This window comes from Rasamsonia byssochlamydoides, assembly GCF_041956645.1.
Source record: "Rasamsonia byssochlamydoides strain NRRL 3658 unplaced genomic scaffold VTN77scaffold_59, whole genome shotgun sequence".
NCBI lineage: Eukaryota > Fungi > Ascomycota > Eurotiomycetes > Eurotiales > Trichocomaceae > Rasamsonia > Rasamsonia byssochlamydoides.
This window is the reverse complement of record NW_027192442.1, coordinates 107,035-132,801: the sequence shown is the minus strand read 5'-3', so window position 1 is coordinate 132,801 and position 25,767 is coordinate 107,035. Positions and strand designations below refer to the sequence as shown.

At 49.9% G+C, this 25,767-nt stretch overlaps 10 protein-coding genes across 10 annotated transcripts; 5 read left to right on the top strand and 5 right to left on the bottom strand.

Annotated features, from left to right (window-relative positions):
* Nucleotides 1–200: 200 nt before the first annotated feature.
* VTN77DRAFT_7259 (uncharacterized protein) lies at nucleotides 201–1,535 on the top strand (the record flags this gene model as incomplete). Its single annotated transcript, XM_069423628.1, has 3 exons — nucleotides 201–420; nucleotides 478–894; nucleotides 964–1,535. The coding sequence occupies 3 exons, from the start codon at nucleotides 201–203 to the stop codon at nucleotides 1,533–1,535; spliced, it is 1,209 nt and encodes a 402-aa protein (XP_069275486.1).
* A 2,338-nt stretch (nucleotides 1,536–3,873) lies between these two features.
* Nucleotides 3,874–4,673, bottom strand: VTN77DRAFT_7258 (uncharacterized protein; the record flags this gene model as incomplete). Its single annotated transcript, XM_069423627.1, has 5 exons — nucleotides 3,874–3,915; nucleotides 3,971–4,083; nucleotides 4,151–4,297; nucleotides 4,359–4,514; nucleotides 4,580–4,673. 5 exons carry the CDS (start codon nucleotides 4,671–4,673, stop codon nucleotides 3,874–3,876), a joined length of 552 nt encoding a protein of 183 aa, XP_069275485.1.
* Nucleotides 4,674–5,920: 1,247 nt separating this feature from the next.
* Nucleotides 5,921–8,324, top strand: VTN77DRAFT_7257 (uncharacterized protein; the record flags this gene model as incomplete). The annotated part of the gene is made up of 6 exons (XM_069423626.1): nucleotides 5,921–6,043; nucleotides 6,102–6,502; nucleotides 6,556–6,831; nucleotides 6,910–7,374; nucleotides 7,431–7,540; nucleotides 7,612–8,324. 6 exons carry the CDS (start codon nucleotides 5,921–5,923, stop codon nucleotides 8,322–8,324), a joined length of 2,088 nt encoding a protein of 695 aa, XP_069275484.1.
* A 259-nt stretch (nucleotides 8,325–8,583) lies between these two features.
* Nucleotides 8,584–9,328, bottom strand: VTN77DRAFT_7256 (uncharacterized protein; the record flags this gene model as incomplete). The annotated part of the gene is made up of 2 exons (XM_069423625.1): nucleotides 8,584–9,162; nucleotides 9,290–9,328. The coding sequence occupies 2 exons, from the start codon at nucleotides 9,326–9,328 to the stop codon at nucleotides 8,584–8,586; spliced, it is 618 nt and encodes a 205-aa protein (XP_069275483.1).
* A 770-nt stretch (nucleotides 9,329–10,098) lies between these two features.
* VTN77DRAFT_7255 (uncharacterized protein) lies at nucleotides 10,099–10,589 on the top strand (the record flags this gene model as incomplete). Its single annotated transcript, XM_069423624.1, has 2 exons — nucleotides 10,099–10,382; nucleotides 10,427–10,589. The coding sequence occupies 2 exons, from the start codon at nucleotides 10,099–10,101 to the stop codon at nucleotides 10,587–10,589; spliced, it is 447 nt and encodes a 148-aa protein (XP_069275482.1).
* Nucleotides 10,590–11,827: 1,238 nt separating this feature from the next.
* On the bottom strand, nucleotides 11,828–15,955 carry VTN77DRAFT_7254 (uncharacterized protein; the record flags this gene model as incomplete). The annotated part of the gene is made up of 13 exons (XM_069423623.1): nucleotides 11,828–11,889; nucleotides 11,983–12,262; nucleotides 12,341–12,580; nucleotides 12,634–13,048; nucleotides 13,107–13,639; nucleotides 13,706–14,049; nucleotides 14,124–14,451; nucleotides 14,499–14,589; nucleotides 14,644–14,784; nucleotides 14,841–15,045; nucleotides 15,102–15,343; nucleotides 15,400–15,497; nucleotides 15,563–15,955. 13 exons carry the CDS (start codon nucleotides 15,953–15,955, stop codon nucleotides 11,828–11,830), a joined length of 3,372 nt encoding a protein of 1,123 aa, XP_069275481.1.
* A 2,452-nt stretch (nucleotides 15,956–18,407) lies between these two features.
* Nucleotides 18,408–20,378, top strand: VTN77DRAFT_7253 (uncharacterized protein; the record flags this gene model as incomplete). The annotated part of the gene is made up of 2 exons (XM_069423622.1): nucleotides 18,408–18,521; nucleotides 18,597–20,378. 2 exons carry the CDS (start codon nucleotides 18,408–18,410, stop codon nucleotides 20,376–20,378), a joined length of 1,896 nt encoding a protein of 631 aa, XP_069275480.1.
* A 942-nt stretch (nucleotides 20,379–21,320) lies between these two features.
* VTN77DRAFT_7252 (uncharacterized protein) lies at nucleotides 21,321–21,673 on the bottom strand (the record flags this gene model as incomplete). Its single annotated transcript, XM_069423621.1, has 2 exons — nucleotides 21,321–21,496; nucleotides 21,610–21,673. The coding sequence occupies 2 exons, from the start codon at nucleotides 21,671–21,673 to the stop codon at nucleotides 21,321–21,323; spliced, it is 240 nt and encodes a 79-aa protein (XP_069275479.1).
* Nucleotides 21,674–21,864: 191 nt separating this feature from the next.
* VTN77DRAFT_7251 (uncharacterized protein) lies at nucleotides 21,865–22,866 on the top strand (the record flags this gene model as incomplete). The annotated part of the gene is made up of 1 exon (XM_069423620.1): nucleotides 21,865–22,866. One exon carries the CDS (start codon nucleotides 21,865–21,867, stop codon nucleotides 22,864–22,866), a length of 1,002 nt encoding a protein of 333 aa, XP_069275478.1.
* A 1,703-nt stretch (nucleotides 22,867–24,569) lies between these two features.
* Nucleotides 24,570–25,091, bottom strand: VTN77DRAFT_7250 (uncharacterized protein; the record flags this gene model as incomplete). The annotated part of the gene is made up of 1 exon (XM_069423619.1): nucleotides 24,570–25,091. The coding sequence occupies one exon, from the start codon at nucleotides 25,089–25,091 to the stop codon at nucleotides 24,570–24,572; it is 522 nt and encodes a 173-aa protein (XP_069275477.1).
* Between the last annotated feature and the right edge of the window lie 676 nt (nucleotides 25,092–25,767).

Below are 25,767 nucleotides of genomic sequence, written 5' to 3'. Positions count from 1 at the left end.
AAAAAATACCCCTCTTTTGTTGTGTGGTCAGTTGGAAGCTGGTTTCATTCTTTCTCAATCTTGTAGACGACTGTATACCATTCTCCCTATTTTGCCCGTTGCCCAAAGGGTAGGTGAGCTTGTGGCTGTCTCATCTCCGCTCTGTATGACTGAGTTGACGAGTTGCTCCAGATAAATAGCGTTGAAGACCGGGTGCCAAAATGTCCGCCAAGCTGCACCGCAACCCCCCTTTCAGGGCCGAGCATCTGGGCTCGCTGCTCCGAACAGAAACTCTTCTGAAGAAGCGGGACGAAGTAGATGCAGGAAAGGCACCTAAGGCGGAGTTGACGGCTATCGAGGACCAGGACATCAAGGACGTTGTCAAGCTCCAGAAGGAGCTTGGTTATTCTGCTTTAACGGATGGGGAGTACCGGAGGCACAGTAAGTGCCAGAGCCTTTAATTACGTAGGCCATCCATCGCTGACCATTATTCCGTAGTGTTCTGGGGCTCCTTCTTCCCCGGCCTTGAGGGCTTCACCGAGATCGACAAGCCGGATCCAGAAATGTTCCGCCCATACATGCCAGATATTGCTGCTTTTTTAGAGGACAAGATGCAACCCGGCGAGACTGTGGTGTGCACAGGTAAAATCAAGCATGTTGGCAGCACCTACGTGGACCAGTTCAAGTACCTGGCCAGCCTGGTTCCTCCGGAGGAGGTCAAGAACCTGAAGATCACGCTGGCAGCACCGAACTGGTATCACATGCGGTACAAGGAGGGCGTGGCGTACCCCAAGGACGTGTACAGCTCTGATGAAGAGTATTTCGCCGATATCGCCAAAGCGTACCAGGAGGAATTGCGGATCCTGTACGAGGCTGGCTGCAGGAACGTGCAATACGATGACCCGAACTTGGCTTGTAGGCTTCCCCCATAAACTATGTGTTCTGGGGAAAATGCTGGAAAACGCTGACATAGCTGTTTTGCAGACTTCTGTTCCGAGAAGATGATCGAAGGGTGGAACGCCGATCCCCTGAACAAGGGCACCACGGAAGACCTTCTCGACAAGTACATCAAACTGTACAACGACTGTCTGGCAACGCGGCCCGCAGACATGCACGTGGGCGTGCACCTCTGCCGCGGCAACTTCGTCAACAGCCGTCACTTCTCGGAGGGCGGTTATGACCGCATTGCGGTGAAGCTGTTCAAGGAACTCAACGTGGACACGTACTACTTGGAGTACGACACCCCCCGTGCGGGCGGATTCGAGCCGCTGAAGGAGCTGCCCAAGCACAAGAACGTGATCCTGGGCGTGGTGACCAGCAAGTTTGGCACGATGGAGGACAAGGAGGAGATGAAGAAGCGCATCCACTCTGCGGCCGAGTTTATCGCGGCGGGCAACAACGAGACCGTCCAGGAGGCCCTGAACCGATGTGGTGTCAGCCCGCAGTGCGGGTTCGCCAGCCACCACTCGGGCAACGCCATCAGCCGGGAGGACATGATCAAGAAGCTGAAGCTGGTGCGCGAGATCGCCAACGACATCTGGCCTGGTCAGCCATGAAGTTTTCGTCCTGTCAGAGTCTAAGCAGGGCTGCGGTGACCTGCTTCTGAAATGCTTGATGCTTGATGTGATGAGACGAATAAAATAAGCACGTCAGTCACCCTCAATCGCCTTTCAACAAGACGATAGGAGCGGTGCAGTTATTCCTTCAACGGGACGGGACGGAAAAGTTGGTGGTTTTTTTTTCTTCAACACGAATGTCGATGATGAGTATGAGTGTATCCTAGGTTAGGGAACCATCGATAGTACGGTGTATAGCATAGTATAGTATATATTGCATATGAAGATTACTGTATATAGGAATGAAACGAGAAAAAAAATATCAAAAAAGGGATGGATTCCACTAACTGTTTTCTCCGTGATGTGCTTCAATTGTTTATTTAAATGTCTTATTGAGGGTTGCCCAAACCCCACTGGTTAGGTACCTAGTAGGTACCCTGTTAGTCTATCCTCAAAGGGTCCTCATCACACTACGTGTACGTTCTACCTAAGACATCTTGCTTTCCAGTATAAAATATATAGTGATTCTATAGAAATTGTGATTCAAGCAGCGAGCAATGAATAATAACCACACATCCATTCTCTATATATCTCCTGCTTTCTCTATACATCCCCATCCTTCTATGTACGTCGCTATCTATCCCCTCTTCCATTCTGCCTCCCACTCTTATCGTACATACATCATCTCACCGACTGAACCGGTACCGTGATCCATCCAGAACGGACAGGACCCCGACTCGATTCGATTCGAACTTGACTAAGCCCGTTCAATGATGTTATCCTCCTTGATAGCGGAGCGTTTATGGGTGGATAAATTCTCAATCTGTTCATCATAAATCAATACCATGCCTCCTCAAACAACAGACAAGACAGGACTGGGAGTGACTGTACTAACCTCATACCGCGGAGTATCAGGCGAAGCCTGAACGTGTCTACCAGTCAGAAAGCCCGGTTCGGTAATGACTTCACGGACTATGCCGACTGATTCGGAGGTTTTTGATTCGGGGCCTGCGTTAAAAAAAAAAACAAAGGGTTAGATCAGATCAAATAGAGATGTCTTTGATATGACATGAATGGAAGCAAGATGACTCTGGGGTTCCCGAGTCGTACAGGGTTTCTGGTTGCACCTACCTCCAACAGGCTTGTAGCGAACTTCCTGTCCCACTTTGTATTGCGGCATGGTGATAGTAGATAGTAGATAGTAAACTTTCTTTCGAAAGATTTCTTTCTCGTTCGATATGTGTTGTGCTGTGTTGTTTTGCTTGCTTGCAAAAGAGTATGTAATATTTATTATTACACACCGATGAAATGATTATTATTATGATGCGGAAAGGAAAGGAAAAAGAGTTTCAGAGGAAGGGAATTCCAACCCTGAATTTATACCAGTGGCAGTGGCCATTTTTTCCCCCGTTGATGTCGAGGTTGACTCATTGACTTAATTCACTCAAATCGAGGGCGTGCTGATAATATTTGATAGCCAGAATAGGTGGTTGCTACTGCGTACTGCTCCTTGTGTTGTTAGGAGAGAGTGCCACCTGCGTCATCCTGACATCGATAATAGATAATAATAAATTCCTACGTATTACTACGTATGTTAGGTATAATGTATTTTTCCCCCGATCAGAACAGAACGTCGTTACTCGAGAGGAAGTAAGTAGGTAAGTAAGTACCGCAGGAACAAACTTCCGTGCCACAGATAATAATAGGCTTTGTGGCTGGATCGGATATCCGTTCCTGTGCGGTGGATCGGACAAGACGGAAATGGATATCGAGCCGATAGCATAAACTCTCTCTCTCTTGCCTCTTTTCGAAAGGAATATCCCACCTGTAGAAGCTCCAAGTATATCCGACTATGACGTGAGCATTCAAATGTTAGGGATCCTGTGCTTGCCACTCCAGCAGCATCAGATCTATGCTTCAGTCTATGCTCCAGCAAAGCTAGATAAACAATTATCACTATTATCAATATCGGGAGAAACTTCCACCCTTGAAACGACCAGAGATGCTTGTTATAGACAGCTCCACAATCTGAGAGAAATGACTGATAAATAGATAATTAAACAGGTGATTAAAAGAAAGACATTAGACGGTGATCATTCGCAGCTGGCTTGAAAGAAAACAAAGGGGATATCATGAAAGCCAGAGGGACCAATGTGCATGCACATGAAAACAGGCTGACAAAAACAAAGTAGGAAAGTTGAAATGCTGTGTCATCATGAGAAAGAGAGGAACATATCTGCCAGACTATTACTTGTTGTACAGAGGTGGCTTGCAGAGGTGGCTGGTAAAGGTCGACTGGGGGAACAGACAGGTATACATGTGTGGTGAAAGAGGTCAACTATTTCTGGGGCGTGGTTTTCACGTTATTGGACAGCCAGGCCTGCAGATGCCGTGTCAGTTCAAAATTCATGCAACGACTAGCCGATAAGACTTACCAATCCTTCGAAGATACCAGTGCCTTGAGTAGCCACACTCGGCACGACATACCATAGCCGGTCCTTGAGTTTGTTCAGTTCCAATGCGTTGGTCACTTCCTCGGGGCTGAGGTCTGCAGGATGTCACTGTCAATACTGCAACAACGTAGTCTGGGGACGCAGTCTGGGGAGAAAACATACGGCCCTCAATGTCCTGCTTGTTGGCAAACACAAGCAGGAGCGCATCCTTCATTTCGCGGTCGTTGATGATCTTGTGCAATTCAGAACGAGCCTCGTTCATACGCGCCTTGTCGCTGGAGTCGACCACGAAAATGAGTCCTTGGGTTCCTGAACGAGGCAAACGTAATAAGCAAACTGCTGAGCTTGTAACATTCTTGGTTCCGCCTACCTGAATAGTAGTGCCTCCACAGGGGACGGATCTTGTCCTGTCCACCGACATCCCAGACATTAAACTTAACATTCTTGTAGGTGACGCTTTCCACGTTGAAACCGACGGTCGGGATGGTAGTAACGTCCTGGTTGAGCTTCAATTTGTAGAGAATGGCTGCAGAACGAAAACATCCATTAACCCCTGGCTCAACTAGGCATTCTGGCAAAGAGGTTGCTCACTGGTTTTTCCTGCCGCGTCGAGTCCCAGCATGAGAATACGCATTTCCTTCGATCCGAAGATCTTGGCCATCACCTTGGAAACCTGGCCACCCATGGTGATTGATCTGTCAACAAGAACGGGAAACGAGTGCGATCGGCTGTGTCTGAGGGATGTAAATGAGAGGAAAGAAAGCAGCTGCTAGATCCAATGGACCGTCTCGAATAAGTTTCAGGAGCTGGTGAACGTCTGGGGTATTATTAATGAGCGACAGTCAGACCTGACGTGGATTGCAGTGTCAGCAATTGCTTGTCTGCCAACGAGGGATGCGCGCGATAACGGGAAGGCAACACAAGCAGCCCAGGCGAAAGAATTGCAGAAAAGAAGGCTTACCACAGTCAATAAATAACAGGGGCTCTCCCAGTCGAGGAACGAGAGAATTGGCAGTGCGATGGCAGTGCGATGCTCCACGACAGCGCACACGAGGAACGCTGGGCGTTCGCGTGCCTAGTTCAGCAGGTAGTCGCCAACAGGGGCAGCTCCGAGGGGCGTAAAAGGGGCTGCCGACTGTCTGCTGACTAAGACCCCGCGGGCTGTGCCAAGCTCTCCCCTGTTTCAGCGTTGTATGCACTAATTTCTTTTCGGCAAGAGCAATCCATTCGGGACAGTGATGAAGAGGCACGTGCGTCGAATCGTCGATCTGCTATCCGTGCACGGTCGGGGTAAATTAATCTCCGCGTCGGTCAGCATTCCGAAGCCGATCTATAGAACAACAATATTAATATCGCGACAGTATATACGCCAGAAGCCCAGATCTGTGGCGGGAATACGACTGCCAATTGAAACGAATCACACTCACTGGCTATTGCACCCATCATGCCACTCTGGGTGATCATGGTCTGGGGAGATGCCGGATCTCCTGATCATGGGCTGAATCTCATGATGCTAATTCGCAACTTTTCAGCTGGCGATAGCCTCAGATGACAACGAGCTTCTATAGAGCCAAAGCCTTTTCTCACACCTGCAACTCTCCATTTCGACGATGCTGCTTGTTTGGATATGAGCACTTTCAAATGAGGCCGTAAACATGTTTGTGTAGCGAAACTCCCGACTCGTACGTCATAACCTCCCGGGCGTGAGGTCATCACCGTATACGGATACTGTCTTTGTCAGCATCAACAAGGTGAGAGCTTGCAAGTTACACTTCCAATTCCTAACGCCGTCTCCTGATACTGGACAGATTAATCCGGCATTGACTCTTCATTCTTGCATCTCGAGTTGAACCAGCAGTCCCGTGCTGGACTGCTAGCGAGTATTAGCGTGAACGTGGGTCGAGATAGCAACCAGAGGCCTACGTTATCAGTATGAGGGATCCGGATGCGGGTGGAGCGGGAGGACACAGCTTCGAACGCCGTGGCTCCATCTATCAACAAGACCTTCTGCGCCATCACATTAAAAAGAATGCCTGGTCTGGCCCTCCTTTAGAAGTACGATGAGTCCACTATTTCCCCACGATACGCCCTAGGAGAGTGTTGACAGGACAAGACTTTGTATGGCGGTCTCTCGGTTACATTCTCAGATGAATCGGCATCGGTGATCGCAATCGCAATTCGCGACTCGACGTACCTGCTGGATTTCTTGGAGTATCCTTTCCTACCAGACGAGTCTCGAAAGCCGCCGTACTTTGCAATTGAGGATTTTATTATTAACCAGCTGCGGGACTACAGTGGAAAACAACTGGAGAAGTTCGCGGGTGTGGCAATGCCTGACCATATCGCACAACGATGCCCGAATCTCTGTTCTCGATTATGGAGCGAATTGGATATCGTGCCATTGACTATGCATGAGAGAGATCGGATAGAGGCATCTGCCTCGAAAGACGAGACCTCGTGGCGGGAAAAGAGCGTGGATGAACTTGCGGAATCTATGGCCCGAAAATGCATCAGGTGCGTCGGTCGGAATTGCGAAGAAGTTTTCTGACAGAAGCTGACGGTCACAGATTTTTTGGGCCAAATAGCAACCCTCTGTTGCAAGTCGGCATTCGGGGTCTTGTTGAGGTCGATTCCACTTTTCATATCCGTCTCACTCGTCTTGACGACTATCAGCAGACCGTTGGTCAGACCACCTGGGCTGCCGTGAACCATTACGCATCTGATCTCAAGAACAGAAAGGTCAAGATCGCATTCTTTAGTTCCACCCCTCAAGGTGGTGGAGTGGCACTCATGAGACATGCCCTCGTGAGGTTTTCTAATGCGTTAGGCACAGACATCAGATGGTGAGTACTGTTTCCAATTTTTTTTTAGCATCAATTCACTTGTCTGGGCTCGAATTAAATATTGATCTGGATGGCTAGGTATGTGCCCAAACCACGTCCTGGGGTATACCGCATCACCAAAACAAACCACAATATTCTGCAAGGCGTGTCCAAGCCTGAGGAGCGTTTCACGCCGGATAAGCAACGGGTCATGTCCGATTGGATCCGTGACAATGCCAATCGGTATTGGCTGTGCAAAGGCGGGCCACTAACTCCACCGTCGGAAGGAGGAGCAGATATCGTTATCATTGACGATCCCCAGATGCCTGGACTGATTCCGCTGGCCAAGCAAATAGCTCCAGACAGACCGGTCATCTTTCGAAGTCATATACAGATCCGGAGTGATCTCATTTCCACCCCCAACACACCGCAGGCTGAGGCATGGGAGTGGTTCTGGGAACGCATCAAGCTCGCCGACCTTTTCATCAGTCATCCTGTAGCAGCGTTCGTTCCGGAAAACGTGCCTCAGGAGATGGTGGGCTATATGCCTGCGTCGACAGATTGGTAAGCCGCCCCACGAACTGTCGCCCAAACAGGGCAGAAGGACTGACTTGTCTCAGGTTGGATGGGCTGAACAAGAATATGAGAGACTGGGATGTGGCATTCTATGGACGGCTATTTAATACATCATGCAGAAACAATGAAATGCCCATGATTGCCTACCCGGATGGTAAGAAACTCCCAGACCAGTTGTGTGTTTTTGATTTGTTACCTCCTTCTGATGACAAAATGTGACTACAGATGAATATATCGCTCAAATTGCCCGATTTGATCCATCCAAGGGCATCTTCGACGTGCTGGAGTCATATGAGAAATTGCACCAGCGCCTCGAAGACTCGCCTAACGTTAAACCACCAAAACTCTTGATATGCGGACATAGCTCAATCGATGATCCGGATGGAAGCATGATATATGACGCGGCGCTCGAGTTCATCAGGTCCAGGATGTCGCATCTGATGGACTACATCTGTGTGATGCGGCTCCCGCCCACCGACCAGATCCTGAATATTCTCCTCTCCAAAGCCAAGATTGTGCTGCAGCTCTCCACTCGCGAAGGTTTCGAGGTCAAGGTGTCGGAGGCGATCCACAAGAGCAAGCCGGTGATTGCCACCATGGCCGGTGGCATTCCTCTCCAAGTGCAAGACCGGAAGAACGGATTCTTGGTCAAAGTGAGCGATACTGACACGGTGGCCAAGCATATGTACGATCTGTGTACGGACAAGGAACTGTACAACAGTATGAGTCAGGCAGCGCTACATACGGTCAGCGACGAAGTCAGCACCGTGGGTAACACCTTGTGCTGGCTGTATATGGCTTCGAAGCTGACGAATGGCCATCCGGTCAAGCCCAATGGGAGGTGGATCAACGATATGGCTCGTGAGGAAGCTGGTCAACCATACCAGCCAGGGGAGACCAGGCTGAAGAGAGCTCTTGACATGGAACACATGACGTAGGGTGTCCATACGGTAGATGCCAGTCGAGTTCTTAATTTTCTTGTCCGTCCTTGTCTATGCATGCGTATACCTTCACGATAAGTATTTAGGCTTACGACAGTCCTGAAATGAATGAATGTGACATGACATGCCATTATTGATGACCTTCCAAACGCCGGTCAGGGGTATCAAATAGTAGAATAGAACATAACACAAAGACAAACAGAACAGAGAGTATCGCCCAAAATGCAGACACGCGAAGTAAAGGACCTCTAGCCATTCACCTCCCCACCAATCTATACCTCTCTCTTGCCAACCCACCTTCTGCCCCCTCCACTCCGTATCCCTCTCCAACCTCACCCACGATCCGCGCTGGCGCTCCCCCAACGACACAGAAACTTGGAACGACCATCTGCGGCGGCACAACGGCTCCGTCCAGCACGTACGCGAAATCCTTCAGGATAGCCATATTCCCAATGACCGCATCCTTCCCGATATGGACGTGATTGCCCACCGTCGCGGCCTCGACGACCGCTCTCTCACCGACAAAGACATGATCGCCAATCTTGAGCGGGTAGAACGAGTACACGCCGCGGTGGAATCGCGACGGTGGGCGCAACACCGCCTGTTTCGAAATGTAGCTGTATCGCCCGACGGTGATGGCGACGGATGGCGAACCAGAAGCAGCGGCGGCGGCTTGCGGGTTGTCAGGATCCTGCGAGCCACTGGGAGATGGTTGAGGGAGGCGGAACAGGTCCCCGCGGATGACGGCATCGGCCTGGATCACGGTTTTACCGCCAAGGATGATGTGTTGCGTGCCATGGATGAGCGAGCGGCGAGAAATTTTGTTTCCCGTGTCCTGGTGGAGCGTACCGTCAGTGTTTGTAGATACACCATGGTTGTAGATTATGTATTTATATAATTCCCAAGTACTCCGTAGTGAAACTGGAGACCTAATGGAAACAAGCGTCGATTGTGTGACTAACCGTCTCAATGTACTCGCCCTTGGCAGCCTTGGGAGGCATGGCGTAAGATGGACAGGCCTGCCGGGAGTTTCGTTGGAATTGAGAACTATTGGATCTTCAGCACTCCGCGTTATTGCATTTGGATCAGTGGGTTATCCAGAATGCGGAGTGATGCTTATTCTTGTTTATCGAGTGTTGAACTGATTTGACGCCCCTTTTCTAGGCGGTGTGGAAGAAAGGAAGGCGGTGAGAACCCCAGCAGGTGACCTGACCCATGTGACTTTTGTATACGATGACTAAGCCAGAGACTCCCGGCCATAGTTAGTTACCGAAAAGGGTAATACCCTAACAAATCCATCCATGGATGGAGGTTCCAAGGTTCCAAGGTTGGAAGGTTGAATGGATCTGCGATATCCAACATCTCCTATTCAAACAAGATCCTTCTACTCGATTGTTGTATTGTCAAACAACTGATTTGAACGTCAGATTCCGACTTCTATCGATGAGTTTCGAGCCTGAACACTACCCTCAAATAATATTATATATCTATTTGAGAAGGTTGACTTTTGTTCGAAGATTATTGCATCGTCCGACAGGCGCCTGTCGTTGAAACACCGTGATAGGCTAGGTACTGAGAAAACCGAAAAAGAATTACTGTGATGCGAACCTCATCATCTACGAATATTCCTTCCAAAGATTGAAACTGCACAACGTGCAAGTCTTCTCGGATTCTGGCCTTCCCAGGTCGATTATCTGTCCGTTCCTTTTTTTTTTCTCCACAGGCTCATACAACACTTGTTGCCTTTCTCTGCTGCTGAAGCCCTTAAAAGATGAAGTCATTGGAGACAGAATATATTCTCGACCCTCGTGCTGACGTCAAACTTGTCCTGAGGAGACCCCGCCACCAGGAAAATGGCTCAGCTAATGGTCCAGCAAATGAAGAGGAAGAAGATAGAATGGAGACCGATGAACTCTCTGGAGATCCCGTTGGAAACGAGGGGGAATCGCATCAGCAGGGGCATGCCTCAACTAATGTTCATGACCATGATACGGAGATGACTTCGACTGAGGATGAGGACGATGAGGACGCAACGATGAGGACGCTTCGCGCACCGTGACCATCTATGTTTCTTCCAGATACCTGATCCTAAGGTCAAGAGTCTTTCGGGCAATGTTCGAAGGCGCTTTTCGGGAGAACCTGGAACTGAGCAACGGGAGTCCTCTCCCGGTCAACCTCCCAGAAGATGACCCGGACGCGTTCTTGATAGTCCTCAACATCATCCTGGGAAGAATCGACAGGTTCCTCGCGAGATATCTCTAGAAATGCTGACGAAGATAGCCATCATTGTGGACAAATATGAGTTCCACAAAACTGTTGGGGTCTTCCCTGAAATATGGGTTTAATGCTTGAAACCACAACCAGATGCTTTGCGCACCAGCGGCGTTTTAAGCTTGATCTGTATTTCCTGGGTCTTCAACCTATCTGACCTGTTCAAGAGTGCCACAAAAGCCGCTCAACGAAGGCAAGACGCCCGCTGCAGAAATCCACCTCTTTGCCAATTCCTCAATCTGTCCTTGGTGCGTTGTCCCTCTCTCACGTACACTTATTCCGTCTAGTTTATTCAGCTGACCAGGCAATTAGACAGTATCGACCAAAAAAGGGGGAGCTGTCTGAATCAAGTCTTTACCAGACTTTACGCCCTGGCGGATAAATACCGCAAGACGCGCCTCATATGTCCATGCCCTGTCCACTGGTGCGATTCTCTGATCCTAGGATACCTAGAAAGAGAGCTGGAAGCCGGTAAATTCTGGCAATCACCACCATACCACGGTATTCGACTTGTAAAGGTCCAAAAGCGCATCGAACGGATGAAGCAATTCCCTTTGTATCCCGCCGTACAACATACCGGGAACAGCACAAATTGCTCAACGCGGAGCTTTCCGCTCTGCTCCAGCTCATAGATCGAGAGGTGACCGGACTTGAACTTAGTGATTACACGCAAGAGGCGCGCCAATAGGGCGGTCAGGGAGGATAAATGTAATGTACTGTACATACATACATACCTTGCCAGCAGGGCTACAAATTTATCCTTCAAATGAAGTAACATAACGAAAGCGAAAGACTCGTACATATCCATCATGGCTGGGAAAATCATATATCATAGATCACATCAATCCACCTAGCAAGATGAGATCGATCTGTAGCTGCAGGCTTCACTCACAGCCAGATCACAAGCTCCTGGAACGCTGAGAAAGAGAAAGAGAAGGAGAAGGAGAAGGAGAAGGAGAATTAAGATCCTTCCTTGATAACTACACACTACATACGCTTGTAATGAATATATCTCATCTGCACAGCTCCCTCGTTTAGCAGACGATCTCTTTTTTTTTTTGCCCCCTTGTTCTTTTTCTTTGATCTGGCACGAGAGGGATGGATATTGATATTCATTTTTACTTTCCCTCTCGTAAACCATCTTTTTCCTTTTCTGAAAGGATAAGATAGGAAAGAAAATTGACGTCCTCCCTTGGGTATTATTCGACGATGACATGACAATGACAAGATTAAGATGAAGTAGAGCGGCTCTTCAGCGGCGGGAGTTGACCGTCGTAATGAACTTTGAAGGCTGGAACGGACGAAACCGTTAGTAAAAATTTTCGAAAGAAACTTTCTTGAATCCAAGAAAATAAAAAGATAACAAGGCTTCGAAGCCACTTACTCATCGGGAAGACAAAGTAGCTCCCTTGATCCTCTCTCATATAGATATAGAACCCTCCTGGCCGGGGGATCTTCTTCAGCTGGCCCTGTGGACCGGGCGCACGGCGCAGATTGTCCAGCCCACCGACGACGCGCAGCATGGCGGTCAACGCGACCCGGCTGGCGTCGCGGCCCAGACACGTGTGCGGACCGTCGCCGTAATGGATGTACGAATCCAGTGGACGATCGAGGCGGACTTCGTCCGGGTTGGGGAAGATGTTTGGGTCTCGGGCGGCGCCCACCTTTATTCATTCATCCTGTGTCAGTGTCATCGTATTCTTCTTTTCATCGCAAGTAATTTTTCGAAATGAGGATCTTACGAAGCTAACAAAGACCCGGTCGCCAGGTTTGATGTTCACCTGGCGGCCGCCATCATCGATAGTAACGTTGGTCTGTGATTCGCGGTACGATCCGAAAGTGCCATTCAGGCGGATGCCTTCCATGGCATAGTGCAGCAGCTTCTCATCCGATTCGGGAGTGTTCTCCTTGGCCAGGCGGTGGATCTCAGGAAGATGGACTTTGCCTTCATCAGACAAGTAGTAGTCGATGATTTGTGTGAACTTGGCAAAACTATCAGCACCATTCCCAATATGACAATGGCGGCGAAACTCACCACCTGAGCCTGGTTCGGAACCATGGCGATAGCCGTGGGCAGCACCTGAGACCAAGTGATCTCGGAAGCACCAAGGCCACTGTCAAGAAGTCTCCGGATCATGTGGATTCCGTAGTCCGCGAGGGCGTTGTCATTACGACGGAGACCGTCAATAAAGCTCGAAAGGAAACCAGTCGCGCTGACGGACTTGACATTCGCTTCGACAATCTTGCCAAGTTGTTGGGCTACAGCATGAGCTGCCTGGCGCAAGGGGAAAGACTTGGCCGGGTCGAAATCGAAGAAGATGCAGGTGAAGATGACGGCCATGATCATGTACATTTCATGCTCCGTGAAGATTCCACGAGGATTCTCCTTTGTCTTCAGTGGGAGAGAGAAGATGTTCGAAGCAAAGTGCACGTGGGCAAGGTTTCCAACACTGACATTCGTGAGCCAGATCGTCAATTAAAGACTGAGAATGAAGGGTCAGCACTTACTCTCGGGTAATATCGACTTGGTTGATACCCGCAATCTGGCAAGACTTCTCATGGAGCAAATGGAGTGTGATGTCCTCGTAAAATTCCTTGACGTGTTTGTGCCATTGATCACGATAGAGGGCCTTCTCCATGATTTCTCGCTGCCGCGTGTGGAAAGGAGTATCACCTGACAACATGAAGTCCAGGCCGCCTTTACCGAAGAGGAATCCGGTTGCCTCTCCCCAGGTGACGCGGAAGTTCTTCGGGTCCTCGAGAATCCGTTTGGCCGCTTCGTAGGAGGTCAGGTTGACCCTGGGAGGGATGAATGCAGGACGGTCCCAGGAGTAGTGAGATTCTCTTCCAAGGTTCTTCATGATAACCTTGTTTTCGCTGGGAATTGTCATGGGATAGTGGGCGTAAATGGAATTTGGTTTGAAGTGATTGGGGAAAGCTCGCAGCGCCAACTTGTAGAAGACGCAGCCCTGGTTGATGCTGAGATCATAATTGCTCTCGCAGAATCCCCAGTTGGTCAGATTCTTCGGGTTGTAGTCCGTCTGTCGCCATACTGTTAGCGTCTGGATGCACAACGGGAAGGAGACAACACGTCGGACGCTACTTACGGTATAGAATCTGTCACCCCGTACAAGGGCCACAGCATCCGACAGGACGGCACGAGAGATCGTATAGGTGGGAGCGATACCCACCCCAGGAATCATGGGTTCCTTGGCTTCCTCCGCAATGATACCGGGGTACAGCTCCACATAATCAGGGTGCTCGTAGAGGTGGCGGAGTTGATCCGCGATGTACGGATCGGAGTTTATTTCTTCGAACGTCTCGTAGGGCTTCAAGCCGAAGAACTTGCGGAATTCATTCAGAGAGCCACAATTCCATTTCCGTGCTTGCTGGATACCAAGAATCTCTACCGCCCGCAGTGCCTTGGGAATGTTTCGCGGACCGAAGGACCCTAAAGCGGATGAGCATAGGTCCAGAGATAAAAGATAGTTCGGAAGAAGCAAAAAAAAAAGGGTGGGCACAAACCAGCAACATCTTCAATGGCCTCCGTCAGGATCTTGACAAGGTCGTCATCCTTAAAAGTGCCATCCTCTTGGCGTTGAAGATGGGCGAATGTCCGCTTCGAAGGATCTTTGTCCATGCTCTTCTCGTACTTTGCAAGACCCATCAAGAGTTCAGGCATGGACACCTCACTGGCGGGCTTGCCGAATAATTCCTTGTACACATTTTCAGTCCACAATTCATCCTTGGCGCTCGTCGCAGAGTGCCACCGATAGGCAAGGTTGAACTCGATGGAACAGTGGTTGCCAAGACCAGATGGAGTGGCATGCTTATCCATCCTGGCACGAGGATCCTGTTGCTGTCAGCTCAGCCCAGACAATGTCATAGGCCCTCACTCACCAGGCACCACGTGCTGTTGGTTCTATTCAGATTCACGATTGTGCGCAGATAGTCATATAACGTGATGTTGATGTAGAGACCGCAGGTGATGCTGTTCCTGATCAGCGCTCTCTGAATCATAAACGGTCCAACATACAAAACTCACAGTCGTCCTGTCTGAAACAGGTCATTGTCGTATTTCGCCCATGCTTTCTTAGCCTCTTCCGGGGGAAGATCCGGTCGAGGCTTGGTGAACCTGCCATTCTCATTGATCATTGCCAACTGCTCAACAACATAGTTATGGAATCTGGCCACAGCATTGTTAGTCGTGGAACTTTCTCCGACTAGGTGCAGGAGTCTAACCTATTCAACATGATCAGAAGCACACCGCATGCGGCCGGGAATGCCTGCAGCCGCGGCTCAGAGAAACAGTCGGGCTTGAGTTTTCCGTCTTTGAAAGTACGGATCTGATTCTGATCTTCTTGGTTATCTCCATACAGAATCGACAGATCCAAGTACGAAGAAGTCTGCGAGATATGAGGATTCCGGTGGTCGGTTTGGAAGAGATCTATGGAAGTAAGCTGACAGTGTCAAAAGGAAGCATCGGAGAGATGTAGAGCACACCATGGATGATCAATGACGCCCAGGCAAAGAAGACACTCGAGACTTTGTTAGGATGAGGCTTAAACTCCTCTCGGGCCATAATACTATCGAAGATCAAGCCGGGATCTGGCAACGATCCCGGTTGGATGGTGAGAGGCGGAATAGAGCGAGCGTATGCCGTATTGGCAGCTCCCAGCCACGGGAGCGTGGGGTTGTTGTTTGAGCCATCTGCGGATCTGTACTGATATTCATCTCCCATGTACCTAATAGATCTATGTCTTAGCGAGGCCTCCCATGAATTGACGGTCTCTCTTCTTACGAAAGTGGAGGATGCGGAAGCGACGTCCATAGCTCATCAAGGAAAGCATTCGTCAGTTCAGTTCTGTTTTTGGAATGCGACGGCAGGCCGCTGACAAGCTGGAGCACCCCTGAAGTTAGCGACGTAGACGGCCAATGGCAGTCTGATGAGATAATAGAGGTACCTGGATGATCCGCTCCATCAACATGGTCTTGTCATCGACCAGCTGGCCGGAAGCCTTATTCTTCATCACTTCCAGCAGGGTGCCATAGTCCTTGAAGCCAAGGGCCCTGAGGTCCTGAAAGAGACTGCTGGAAGGCTCGTGTTCAAGATAGGTGCCATCGCCAGTTTGCGTTGGGAGCGGGCGTCGAGAGGCGTGGATTAGTTGGGCGTACTTTTCAAACGTCGCGATAACTTCATTTCGCTTCGCGCTGTGATCTTCTTCCGGGGAAGCTGCCTTGGAGTGTCGCTTGCCATTGGCCTTGCCATTGGGCTTTCCATTGGCTTGAGCTCCATTTTCAGTTGACTTGCTGTTCTCTTTGGGCTTCTTGAACGCTAAAGAAAACCGTCGCATCATGTTGTCAGTGAAGATGATCGAAAAATGCAGATTTCAAGGGGGTATCTCAACGCAAACAGAGAGAAGATTACCGAAAATATTTCTCTCAATGCTTGCTCAGCGCAGTATTTAGTATTTAAATCATTACCAAGGTTCAGGATTCAGGAAGCACAGGTGGATTCCAATCGATGGCGGGCAAGGAGCCACCAGACCATAAGGAAGCCTCAGATGTCCAAGAAGCGAGTGCAAGCAAGGTTTCCCACATTTCCGCTCCAGTTTCGCCAGCCCGCGGCAAAGTGGCTCCTCAACTTGCTGGAGGACGGAGGAAGCTAATGATATCACGCGCCTCGCGGATCCTCTCGCGAATATCTGAGTTCTCATAAATCAGAGACCACGATTCCTGGCTCTCCAAGACAATCGAGCTACCTGTGGGCGACGGTGGGAGCCAATGAGACTGGGCGAATTGCGAAACGAGATACCTCGATGCGTTGATCGACGCAAGCCACCACGCTGGGGATCCAGCAAGGACATAAAGCTTCAGAGACGATGGGATACAACCCCGCTCTCTCTGTGATCCCAAAGCTTAAGTAGGTGGTAGGCAGTGAACAGTCCCGCGGGCATCTTCCAAACCTAGCAGGCCCTGTCTCCCCGGAATTGCCATTGTTATTGGTTCAGGTAGATTATTACAAGGAGCATGACTCCGTGGAGAGGGTGAGAGCATTCCCTTCTGCGCGATTGGCGTGCTATTTGCTCTCGTATCCTCTCCTCTCGTATCCTCTCCAGGGAAGAGATGATGCGATGCTGTGACAAATCGAGCACAATATAATAATATGCACCAGGGAGCCATCGAGCAGCGTGAATGCTCGACGCATGCCAATCGGATTGGACATCATCATGATTAATCATGCAGATCACTGGGCGGCGGGAGCCAGAGCAGCGGCCCGGGGAGGATCCGCAAGGCTCCGCATCGTATTCCACCGCGCCAACCCCGCTGAAGCCTCGAGTCGCACACAGCAGACGCACGTCCGGAGTATAAGGTGTTTCTGGAGAGTATCCGGTGAGGGAGCTGTGGTAGACAACTGCAGGACTAGCGGAACTCCAGCAGTATTTTCAGCCCGCCACAGCAAAAGGAACAGGTCCACAGAGAAATCGCGGATTCACGGGAAGAAAAAAAAAGATCATGACGATGCTGGTACTGATCTCAGGACGTGCCTGATGGACGATCTCGCGCATGGGCAAAATGGACGACGCTAGATCCTCGCGGGGTCCGAGAGCTCTCTACTAACTTGCTAAGGTTAGCAATTGGAAAACAGAGCCGCCAACTATCTCGTATGAGGAAAGTCTGGCACAGCGTGAGAGAGATCGCGTGTTCTTGAAGATGTTAGTCCGTCTCGTCCACCCGGCGCTTTGGTCACAGGCGCGGCCGATCCTTGCCCAGTCGGACATGGCCCGCATGCAAGCTGTAAATTATCGTGAGTTCAATAAGTAGACAACGAAACTCTACCGTCGAGTTACTCCATACTCCGTCCAATCTGGTACATTGCTGTCGAGAGGAATCCTACAATGTTGCCGCTCCTTGGTCCATCTCAAACGCCACATCGAGTCCAAGTGGAGGAGTATTAGGATCATCTCACGCCTTTCCCCCTTGCGTCCAATCCGTGACGTTGGCACAATGCCTCATGCATCGGGGATCAGTTCTTCAGCCCTCATTTGATTAGTCTCCTGCAATATTGGTCCTCGACGCGCAGGTTCAGGAGGACTAAAAGGATCGATGCGCGTGAGCTATTTCTGGGCATGAGTGGATTATCAAGGTGACTGGAGATATGATAGAAGGTATCCGGCTAGTGATGCTTTACGAGGGTTGTCCCGCGAGCTACCAAAGTCTCCTACGTTCTCCACCTGTTGAAGAAACTAAGACAAAGTCAACTTATGCACGGAGGAAGCTCTTAACCAATCATACCTAGATCAAAGGACCTCTGGAGGAGAACACAACTGCATTCAAGGCTGTAAAAGATGCTTTCCCGTGCGAGGCACGAGGTAAAAACTGCGAACTGATTGCCCACTTTTCCGGGGAGCTAGAGGCCCTGCTCAAACTGCATGGCTAACGAAAAAACAAAATCCCCTGCTTTGAGCGGCCCGTTCCAGACAGATCGATCCACTCTGAATTGATCTTTGAAACATTTCCAGGGAGCTTGCAGCGTGTTGATCAAAGGCATCTTTTGGCATGGATACCTCGAAACCCCTCGAGATCGTTACGAGCGTTCACAGGTGGTGTAGCTTCCCCCGTCGACACATGTTTGTAACATCGCCTTGAGAAAATAACTGCTGTCGGCATCCACTATACCACTATAAAATTCCTACCTCCGTTGGGGTGGAGGCAGTCAGGTATCCATCCTCGTAGGGATCTCTCCCCGTTTTTGGACTGAGCAGTGATAACTGTGTAAGACGCGGTCGAGGCTGCTGGTTAGCCAATATGGAGCCGTTAGGCCCTCAGCCGCCTCCGAAGACGTTCGTCCTCTGCTTTGACGGCACTGGCAACAAGTTTTGCGGTGACGAGTCCGATAGCAATGTGCTCAAGATCTTTCGCGTAAGTCACCCATCGTGGTGCGAGGACTGCCCTTCTTCGGCATAGAGGAAGCAGTGGCTGACACTTGACCGTTAGATGCTTGATCGCAGTAGGGGTCACCAATACCACTACTATCAGCCGGGTATTGGAACCTATGTGACGTCCACATCACTGTCCAACACGGGCACTTTTCATCGTATCAAGTCTGCCTACTTGAAGGCGAAGGATTCCGCAATTGGGTCGTCTTTTGACCAGCATGTCATGGGCGGATATAAATTCCTGATGCGGTATTACACCCCTGGTGACGATATTTACTTCTTCGGTTTCAGCCGCGGTGCCTATATCGCGCGCTTCTTGGCCGAAATGCTTGATTATATTGGCTTGCTCGAAGCTGGAAACGAAGAGTTGATCCAATTTGCATGGAAAACCTTTGCTAAATGGCAGCAGCGGAGAGGCCATACGGAGGAGGACCTAGAAAAGAAGAAGAAACTCTTCCATTATATGAAAGCTTTCCGCGAAACGTTTAGCCGCCCCATCAGCCGGATTCGATTTATGGGTCTCTTTGACACCGTCAACAGCGTGCCTCGGTTCGAATCTGCTTGGATGCAGAGGAGCAAATTTCCATATACTGCCAGGAGTTCGGCAAGAGTCATCCGTCACGCCGTGGGAATTGATGAGCGACGTGCCAAGTTTCGTCAAGACCTTATCTCCGAAGTCAAACCATGGCACCGATCTCCGAGAGAAGTTCACCACTTGAAACGACACCGGCATCACAACAAGCCAGATACAGAAAACGTTCCCAAAATCATCCTGAACAATGGTCCAGAGAACCAAGACCTCAGCAATCAGGAAGACAAGCCATCAAAGCGGGAGCGGGATGAGCACGAATCCGTGTACCGCAGTCCTCATGGCTCGCGCGCGGGCAGTATTCACGAGCCGCGATACCGAGCGCCTTCCCCCAGTAATTGGAATCGGAAGCTGAGCCTCGCGGTGCCCATCCAGACGGCGTCGACTGAGGACTTGGCATCGATTAACAGTGGCATCTCTGCGAGCTCACTTCAGGTGCCATCGAACGTACCCGAAGAAGACGAGAGCGTTCAAGACATCCAGGAAGTCTGGTTTCCCGGTGGGCATGCGGACATCGGAGGAGGTTGGAAGCTCAGCAAGGGAGAAATATGGCCTCTGAGCCATGCTCCCCTTGTTTGGATGGTCCAAGAGGCACAACGAGCTGGATTGCAGTTCGATCCCAAGAAGTTGAAGCAATTTGAGTGCTGTGAAGAATACGTGGGGGAAGTCTCTCCCATTCGCGAAGGTCAGGAGCCAACGTGGACTTCCTGCCAAGACCCAGAGAGCCACGGTGAAAGGGGAGATGGTCCGAATACGATCTCGATCAAGGTTTCCAACAACGAGGACGACAGAAATCAGAGTGTCTCGAGCTATCGCTTCCGCAATGCCCTGGAGCTCTCGAGCACCAAGGGTGTTCTGCACGACTGCCTCAAGTACGGTGAAGGGCTGCCATGGCCGTCAGTCCTCTCCTGGCGTATCATGGAATATCTTCCTTTTCGACGCATGGACTTGCAGCCTGATGGCTCATGGAAGCCCATCCGGTGGCCCTTGCCGTGTGGAGAAGTGCGCGATATCCCCAACGACGCGCAGATCCATGTCTCGGCCATCCGCCGCCTCAAAGCAGATCCAAACTATCGTCCAGGCAACCTGATTATCGGTGGTGGAGGACGTGGCGTGAAGAGAGCGCCGCCGGGATACGGCATCGGAGAGTGGGTGGTGTTCAAGGATGAGGGTGATCCGGTGCGGGAGACGTATATCCGGAAGAGTGAGGCCAAAAAGCTGCAAAAGGGGGAACGAGATGGTCATCGTTGAAATGGAATGCACATGATGCCTCATCCATCGTTCACCGTCCATTGCTTCTAATTGCTGAGAAAAGGGCCAGCCTATAGCACACGGTTGGATGGTATTTTCCTTGGCTTGTTCATAGCAACATGCACCATAACTCTGTTTCTATTTATTTAAGCAAATGCTTAGCTTGAAGCGCAATAATAATCATGTCATTGAGTGGTATTGACGATTTCGAAGTTGAAATACGTTTCGAGTTCCTTACGGAAAAGTCAGCGCTCCAATAGTAGATGGCAGATGAACAAATTCAAGTGGTAACGACGAGTTGACAGAATGTGTGCTCCGACCATTGTTTTGACAACGCTTTCAGTATGGGTACAGATTTTTTTTTCCAAAAAAAAAGAAAGGAAGGAAAGGAAAAGAAACAGAAGAAGATGATGGAGAAGAATTTAAGATGTGGACGATGGGAACAATTGATCCAAATGGAAGGGCAAAGACAGAGATGCCTCTATCTCTTCAACTCATTTTTTGTTAGATTGGTGAGAAATCCCCGATGCTGTGGATGCTGTGGATGCTGTTGTGAGCTGTATCAAACGAAGTCCTGTATGACTCGAGATAGCAATTATTGATGTATTGGCATTCCAATAAACATGGCCATCTACCAGAAACTTCATTTTCATGTGCATAATGCTACGATGAGGTCGATCAATCACATCTTCGGTTGTATTGGAGGCTGCATTGAACCTGCTGAATAGTCTTCCAGGCGATGTACGTGGCAAGAGTTCCGGTTGTTTCATTGTCCTGGAATAAACCCCGTGATCGGGCTTGGGACCAAGAAGCAAACGACTGGACTATTGTCTGCAAACGGAAGGCGTGGTGGCTGGATAGGAGGAAAGAGGAAAGAGCCTTCCTTGGCTGTGCTTTCCCCACGAGCTGCGTCGAAGCTTTTGGCTGCCGTGGGCCCGCCAGCTACGCCAGCGAGATCCGCCAACGAGATCGCTCCCCGAACAGGCTAAGAGCGGGCTGCTTCTCCGGCCTTCCATCGTCCATGTTAATCTTGACACGCCCCAGACCCAGACTGTCCCCGACTCCATACCCAAACATCGCCTCCCCCTTTCCGATCTCGTGATCCTGAGTCCTGAGTCCTAACCAGTCCTCATCCCTCCTGCGGACATCCTGCACCATGCCTCGTTTTTGACCCTCCTCCACGGAGAATGCAACTACGTCATCCTCTCTCGCTGCTTTGTTTTGCTCCCACCTTCGGCTCCTTCTCCGTCTCCGTCTCCTTCGCTATCGACCTGCGGAACCCGATCGGAACTCATCGAATATTCGAGTATTCACGGCTACGCAGCTTTTGACTCGACACCCAGACTACGGTGGCGTGTTCTACACGAGCAGACGCTGCCTTACTCCTGATTGAAATACCCCCGGCGGCCCCCGTCCCCCTGAACCAGCATGAAATCATAATCTCCAGATCCACGCTATCCTGTCGTTCTCAAGTCCTCACGTCACCATGGTGGACTCTCCACTGCCTCCAGAGCAGATAAGGCTGCCTCCCAGCCCAACCGATCCCGAGCCGCTTACGCATGGCCACTCCTCGGGGGAAGTTGCCAGATCAAAGCTGCTGGGAGATGCCACACCAATTCCCCCGTTGTCTCCCAATTTCCTGGCCCCTCCGCGGAATCGCTCACCATTGTCACGAATTCATACTCGATCTCGGTCTCTAGCTGGGCCAATACCACAGTCGATGACAAGAGCCCACTCTTCTCCAGGGTTGGACTCACGAGGACGTTATATATTTCCCTCCTATGTTGGAAGACCATCGAGTCCCATGGACCGCTCCATAAGAAGAAACAGTCCTTTGCGGACTGCAGAGGATACAAAAATCCCCAGTCTGGCATCTCTGAATATATCAGAGACGATCTCGGAGCATGCTGAGCTCGAAAATGCTCACGGCGCGGATTCTATCGATTCAGAACTGCAGGCGACGTCTCCGCCATTGCCTCCATCGATGCATCACACTTTTCCTCGTTCCACCCGTCGCCAGCCGGTGTCTCCTCTTTACACGAATTTTTCCAGCATCATAAGCAATCCCACCAGCAGCCCGACTTCCTCACACTCGTCCCCAGTCATCATGGCCACGAGATTCAATGAGCCCTTTCCCGGGGTTTCGGGCTCCTCTGCATCCTCGATTCCATCGACTCCAACCAGCCTCCGCTCCCGTAGCCCAAGCATCTCCTCTCTGGAGACTATTCCAGATATCCCAGATGCCGAAGCGGCTGCTGTGGAGGCGGATCGGATTGCACAATTAAAGCAGGCTGCAGATAATGCGGAGGCTGGAGCGGGAGCAAATGCTGATAGTACTCGACGACGTTCAAATTTCGACAGCTCTAGTCCTGGTGGTATGCGGGGATCTATCGGCTATGGGACGAGAGCTGACAAGCGGAAGCGGTGGAGTGTCTGTGGAGCAGAGCGGCGTCAAGATTTCGATTTGGAAACCATCTGGGAGGACTGATCCGTTTGAATTCTCTGCCTCTCCCCCAGCTGACGGCGGTCTCAGGCATTATGCTCTGTCTACCCGACATCACTTCAGAATAGAAGGCTGATCTGAAACTAAGGCTGATGTCTTGCCAATACTCAACAGTGTGGCTCCTTGTGAAGTCACCTGGAGGAAGCATCAGTCTCTAATGCTCTATCTTGCAACGACTTTTCGCTCTCAAGCCTGTCCTTCGCATCAGAGCTTTCTTCAACTCACCCACTTGAATCGACCTTGTATCATTACCACACCCCGGATTTTACGAGAAGCGGTTATCTTCCCCCTTTTTTTTTTTCCAGCACATTGGCGTTCAATCTGCATGGTGTCCTGATACCCAAATTTATCTACCGGGGAAGCTCTACCTCTTTTTTCCTTCACGTGTCTTCGGCGTACATGGAAGACGGGACTGGGATTCTCGTTCTGGAGTTGCCATGTCTTTCTTTACGTGATGTCTCTGCTACGTATGCGCATGACGTCTGGATTTTCAGTCTCGGTATTTGATAGTTACTGTTGTTCTCAGCAGTCTTGTGGACGACAGGGTGGCTGGTCCCCCTTGGATAACTAGCTGTACATACATAGTTTACTGCCTACATATCAACCTGCTTTCTGAGTGAATATAGCATGCTCGTTGCTCTAGGATAAAGGAGCGTTATTAATCTGAATGACCGACCAAAGTCTGATGTAAGATATTCTTCTTGTCCTTGGCCTTGGCCTTCTCAGGACCTATGTGTTCTTGCTTAGGCTTAAAGTAATCTAATCGAAATGATCGACACCACTTCTTTCTTCAAGGTAAAGCCCTCTCGGCCCACTTTCTCAATAGTTCGTTCCTTCTGCTCTAATTGCATCACATGCAGCCGAATGCAGTTAACTGCCAGGCCTCAGGGGTTGGGGAAGTTAGGGCCGGAACACCCTGCATAGCGACCACTGGATAAGTCAGCTAGATCAGGTATGAATTCATCATCATCATCATCATAACTGCCAGGTCAGAACGAGAAAAAAAAACTTCTTGCTACCACACAGAACTATCACGAAGCGCGCGGGAAAAAAACTCTCCAGCGAAGGGACTTGAATTCGATTATGCACGAGCTAGATAATAGCCAGCTACCAAAGTAGGCTTTGGGCCAAAAAGAAGAAGAAGAAGACAGCGAGTTTAACTACGCAAATTAGTTCTGCTCATCGAATTGCATTTGATCACTCCTCTTATCACAAGAGATAACCATCCTCCCCAGAGTCATAATCATTCGCCTTGCTCGGTGGCGCTTCATCTACCAATGGGTTGTTGTCCACACCAGTTCCGGTTCAATCAGCTGAGAGCCGCATGTTGTCGTGTCCTTTCAGAGTGATGGCCAGAGGCTGAGTACGACGAGACTACCGGAATTTTCGTCCGCGTTGAGGCTGTTCATTTTCTCGGGTATGAAAGTCGTTCCGGGATTACTGCGTTCAAAACGATACGTGTGTTCTTGTCGCTCCAGTCTGCACTTGAACTCCGCACAATGATGAAAGAACTCTTGCAGATTCGCCCTCCTTGATATCGACTCTGTCCTGGAATACCGAGAAAATCGCTTTTCTACAGTATCAACCATGTCTTGGCAGTGCTCTTCCCATGCCGACTTCGTCAGGGATTCTAACGCAATGCTTGTGGCAGATCGCCAATGTTCCCAGACATGATTTGCACCTGCTGATCAGTTGGCATAGTTATCAAACGAGTGTTTTGCAGGCTTCATACATAGATTCTTTGCTTCACAATTAATTTTCAACAACGTATCTTCCAGACTCTTGTCGTAGATCCCAAAAATCAGGCGTGAAAAAACGATCTCACACACGGATTTGACAATCTCGGCCTGAATAAGTGCGCGGCGTTGATGTGAATTCTGGAGATAACGAGCTGGCATAATAGATTCCACCCCTCTTGCACGGAGAGAATCGACAGCCATAGCGTTCAAAATCGATGGGTCTCTAAAATTCTTTTTGACCCAGTTATCAAGATGCCGATAAAGTTGGCGTGTCATGTGTGCACATTCCTCATCATCAAGACCGCCAGGTCGCGATCGAAGCAAATTCAGCTGCTTGGTACAGGCAGCCAAGGCTGCCCTATTCTGCTCAGCTGCGGCTGACGCTTCTTGCTGGGCTTGCTCGAGTAGCTCTTTCTGACGCCGTATTTTCTCCAGCCTGAGTCTCTCGGCCTGAGATATCAAGGAACGCATGATCTGGGCGAAACATAAGCATCATATTCCAAACAAGACTTCACTCAACCAACCCTCTTGTCATCTTGAAGCTGCAACCTCTTGTCGTCGTGAAGCTGCAAACCCTCATGCTCATGATCTTTCTGTCTTTCTAGTTGAAGTTAGCCCTGACCCGAAAACGAACCGGGGAGCCCACCTGCTTACCAGAAGCTGAAACAGCTGCCTGGTTCGCCATCCAGGAGTGAGAACAGATTCGATGCCATTTTGATATTATGGAGTACGTACGTATGGCGGACCTATCACGACTGTTAGAGAAATGCGTCCGTTAATTATGCGGATATCCTACTTCATTAACACAGGATCGAGAAGTTGAGTTTCTACGAGACAAGGAAACTCCGACTCCAATTTGTAAAACTGAAGTTTGTCGCTGACAATGTGATATATTGCACAATCTTTTTTTTTTTTGGTTTTGATTCAGTTTGAGATGCGGTGACACTACTCGTTAAACTATTCCAGGTTGCTGTAACTACATACTTTTTATTGCTAAAAGAAAATATTTGCTTTCTTTGCGATGCTAGCTAGGCTCCTGACTTCATAGATTGGTATTTGCATCCTGTAGCGCTCAGATTTACACATACATACCCCCGGTATAGTATAGTAGACTCACTCTGTCCAACTTCTTAAAATGACAGTGAGT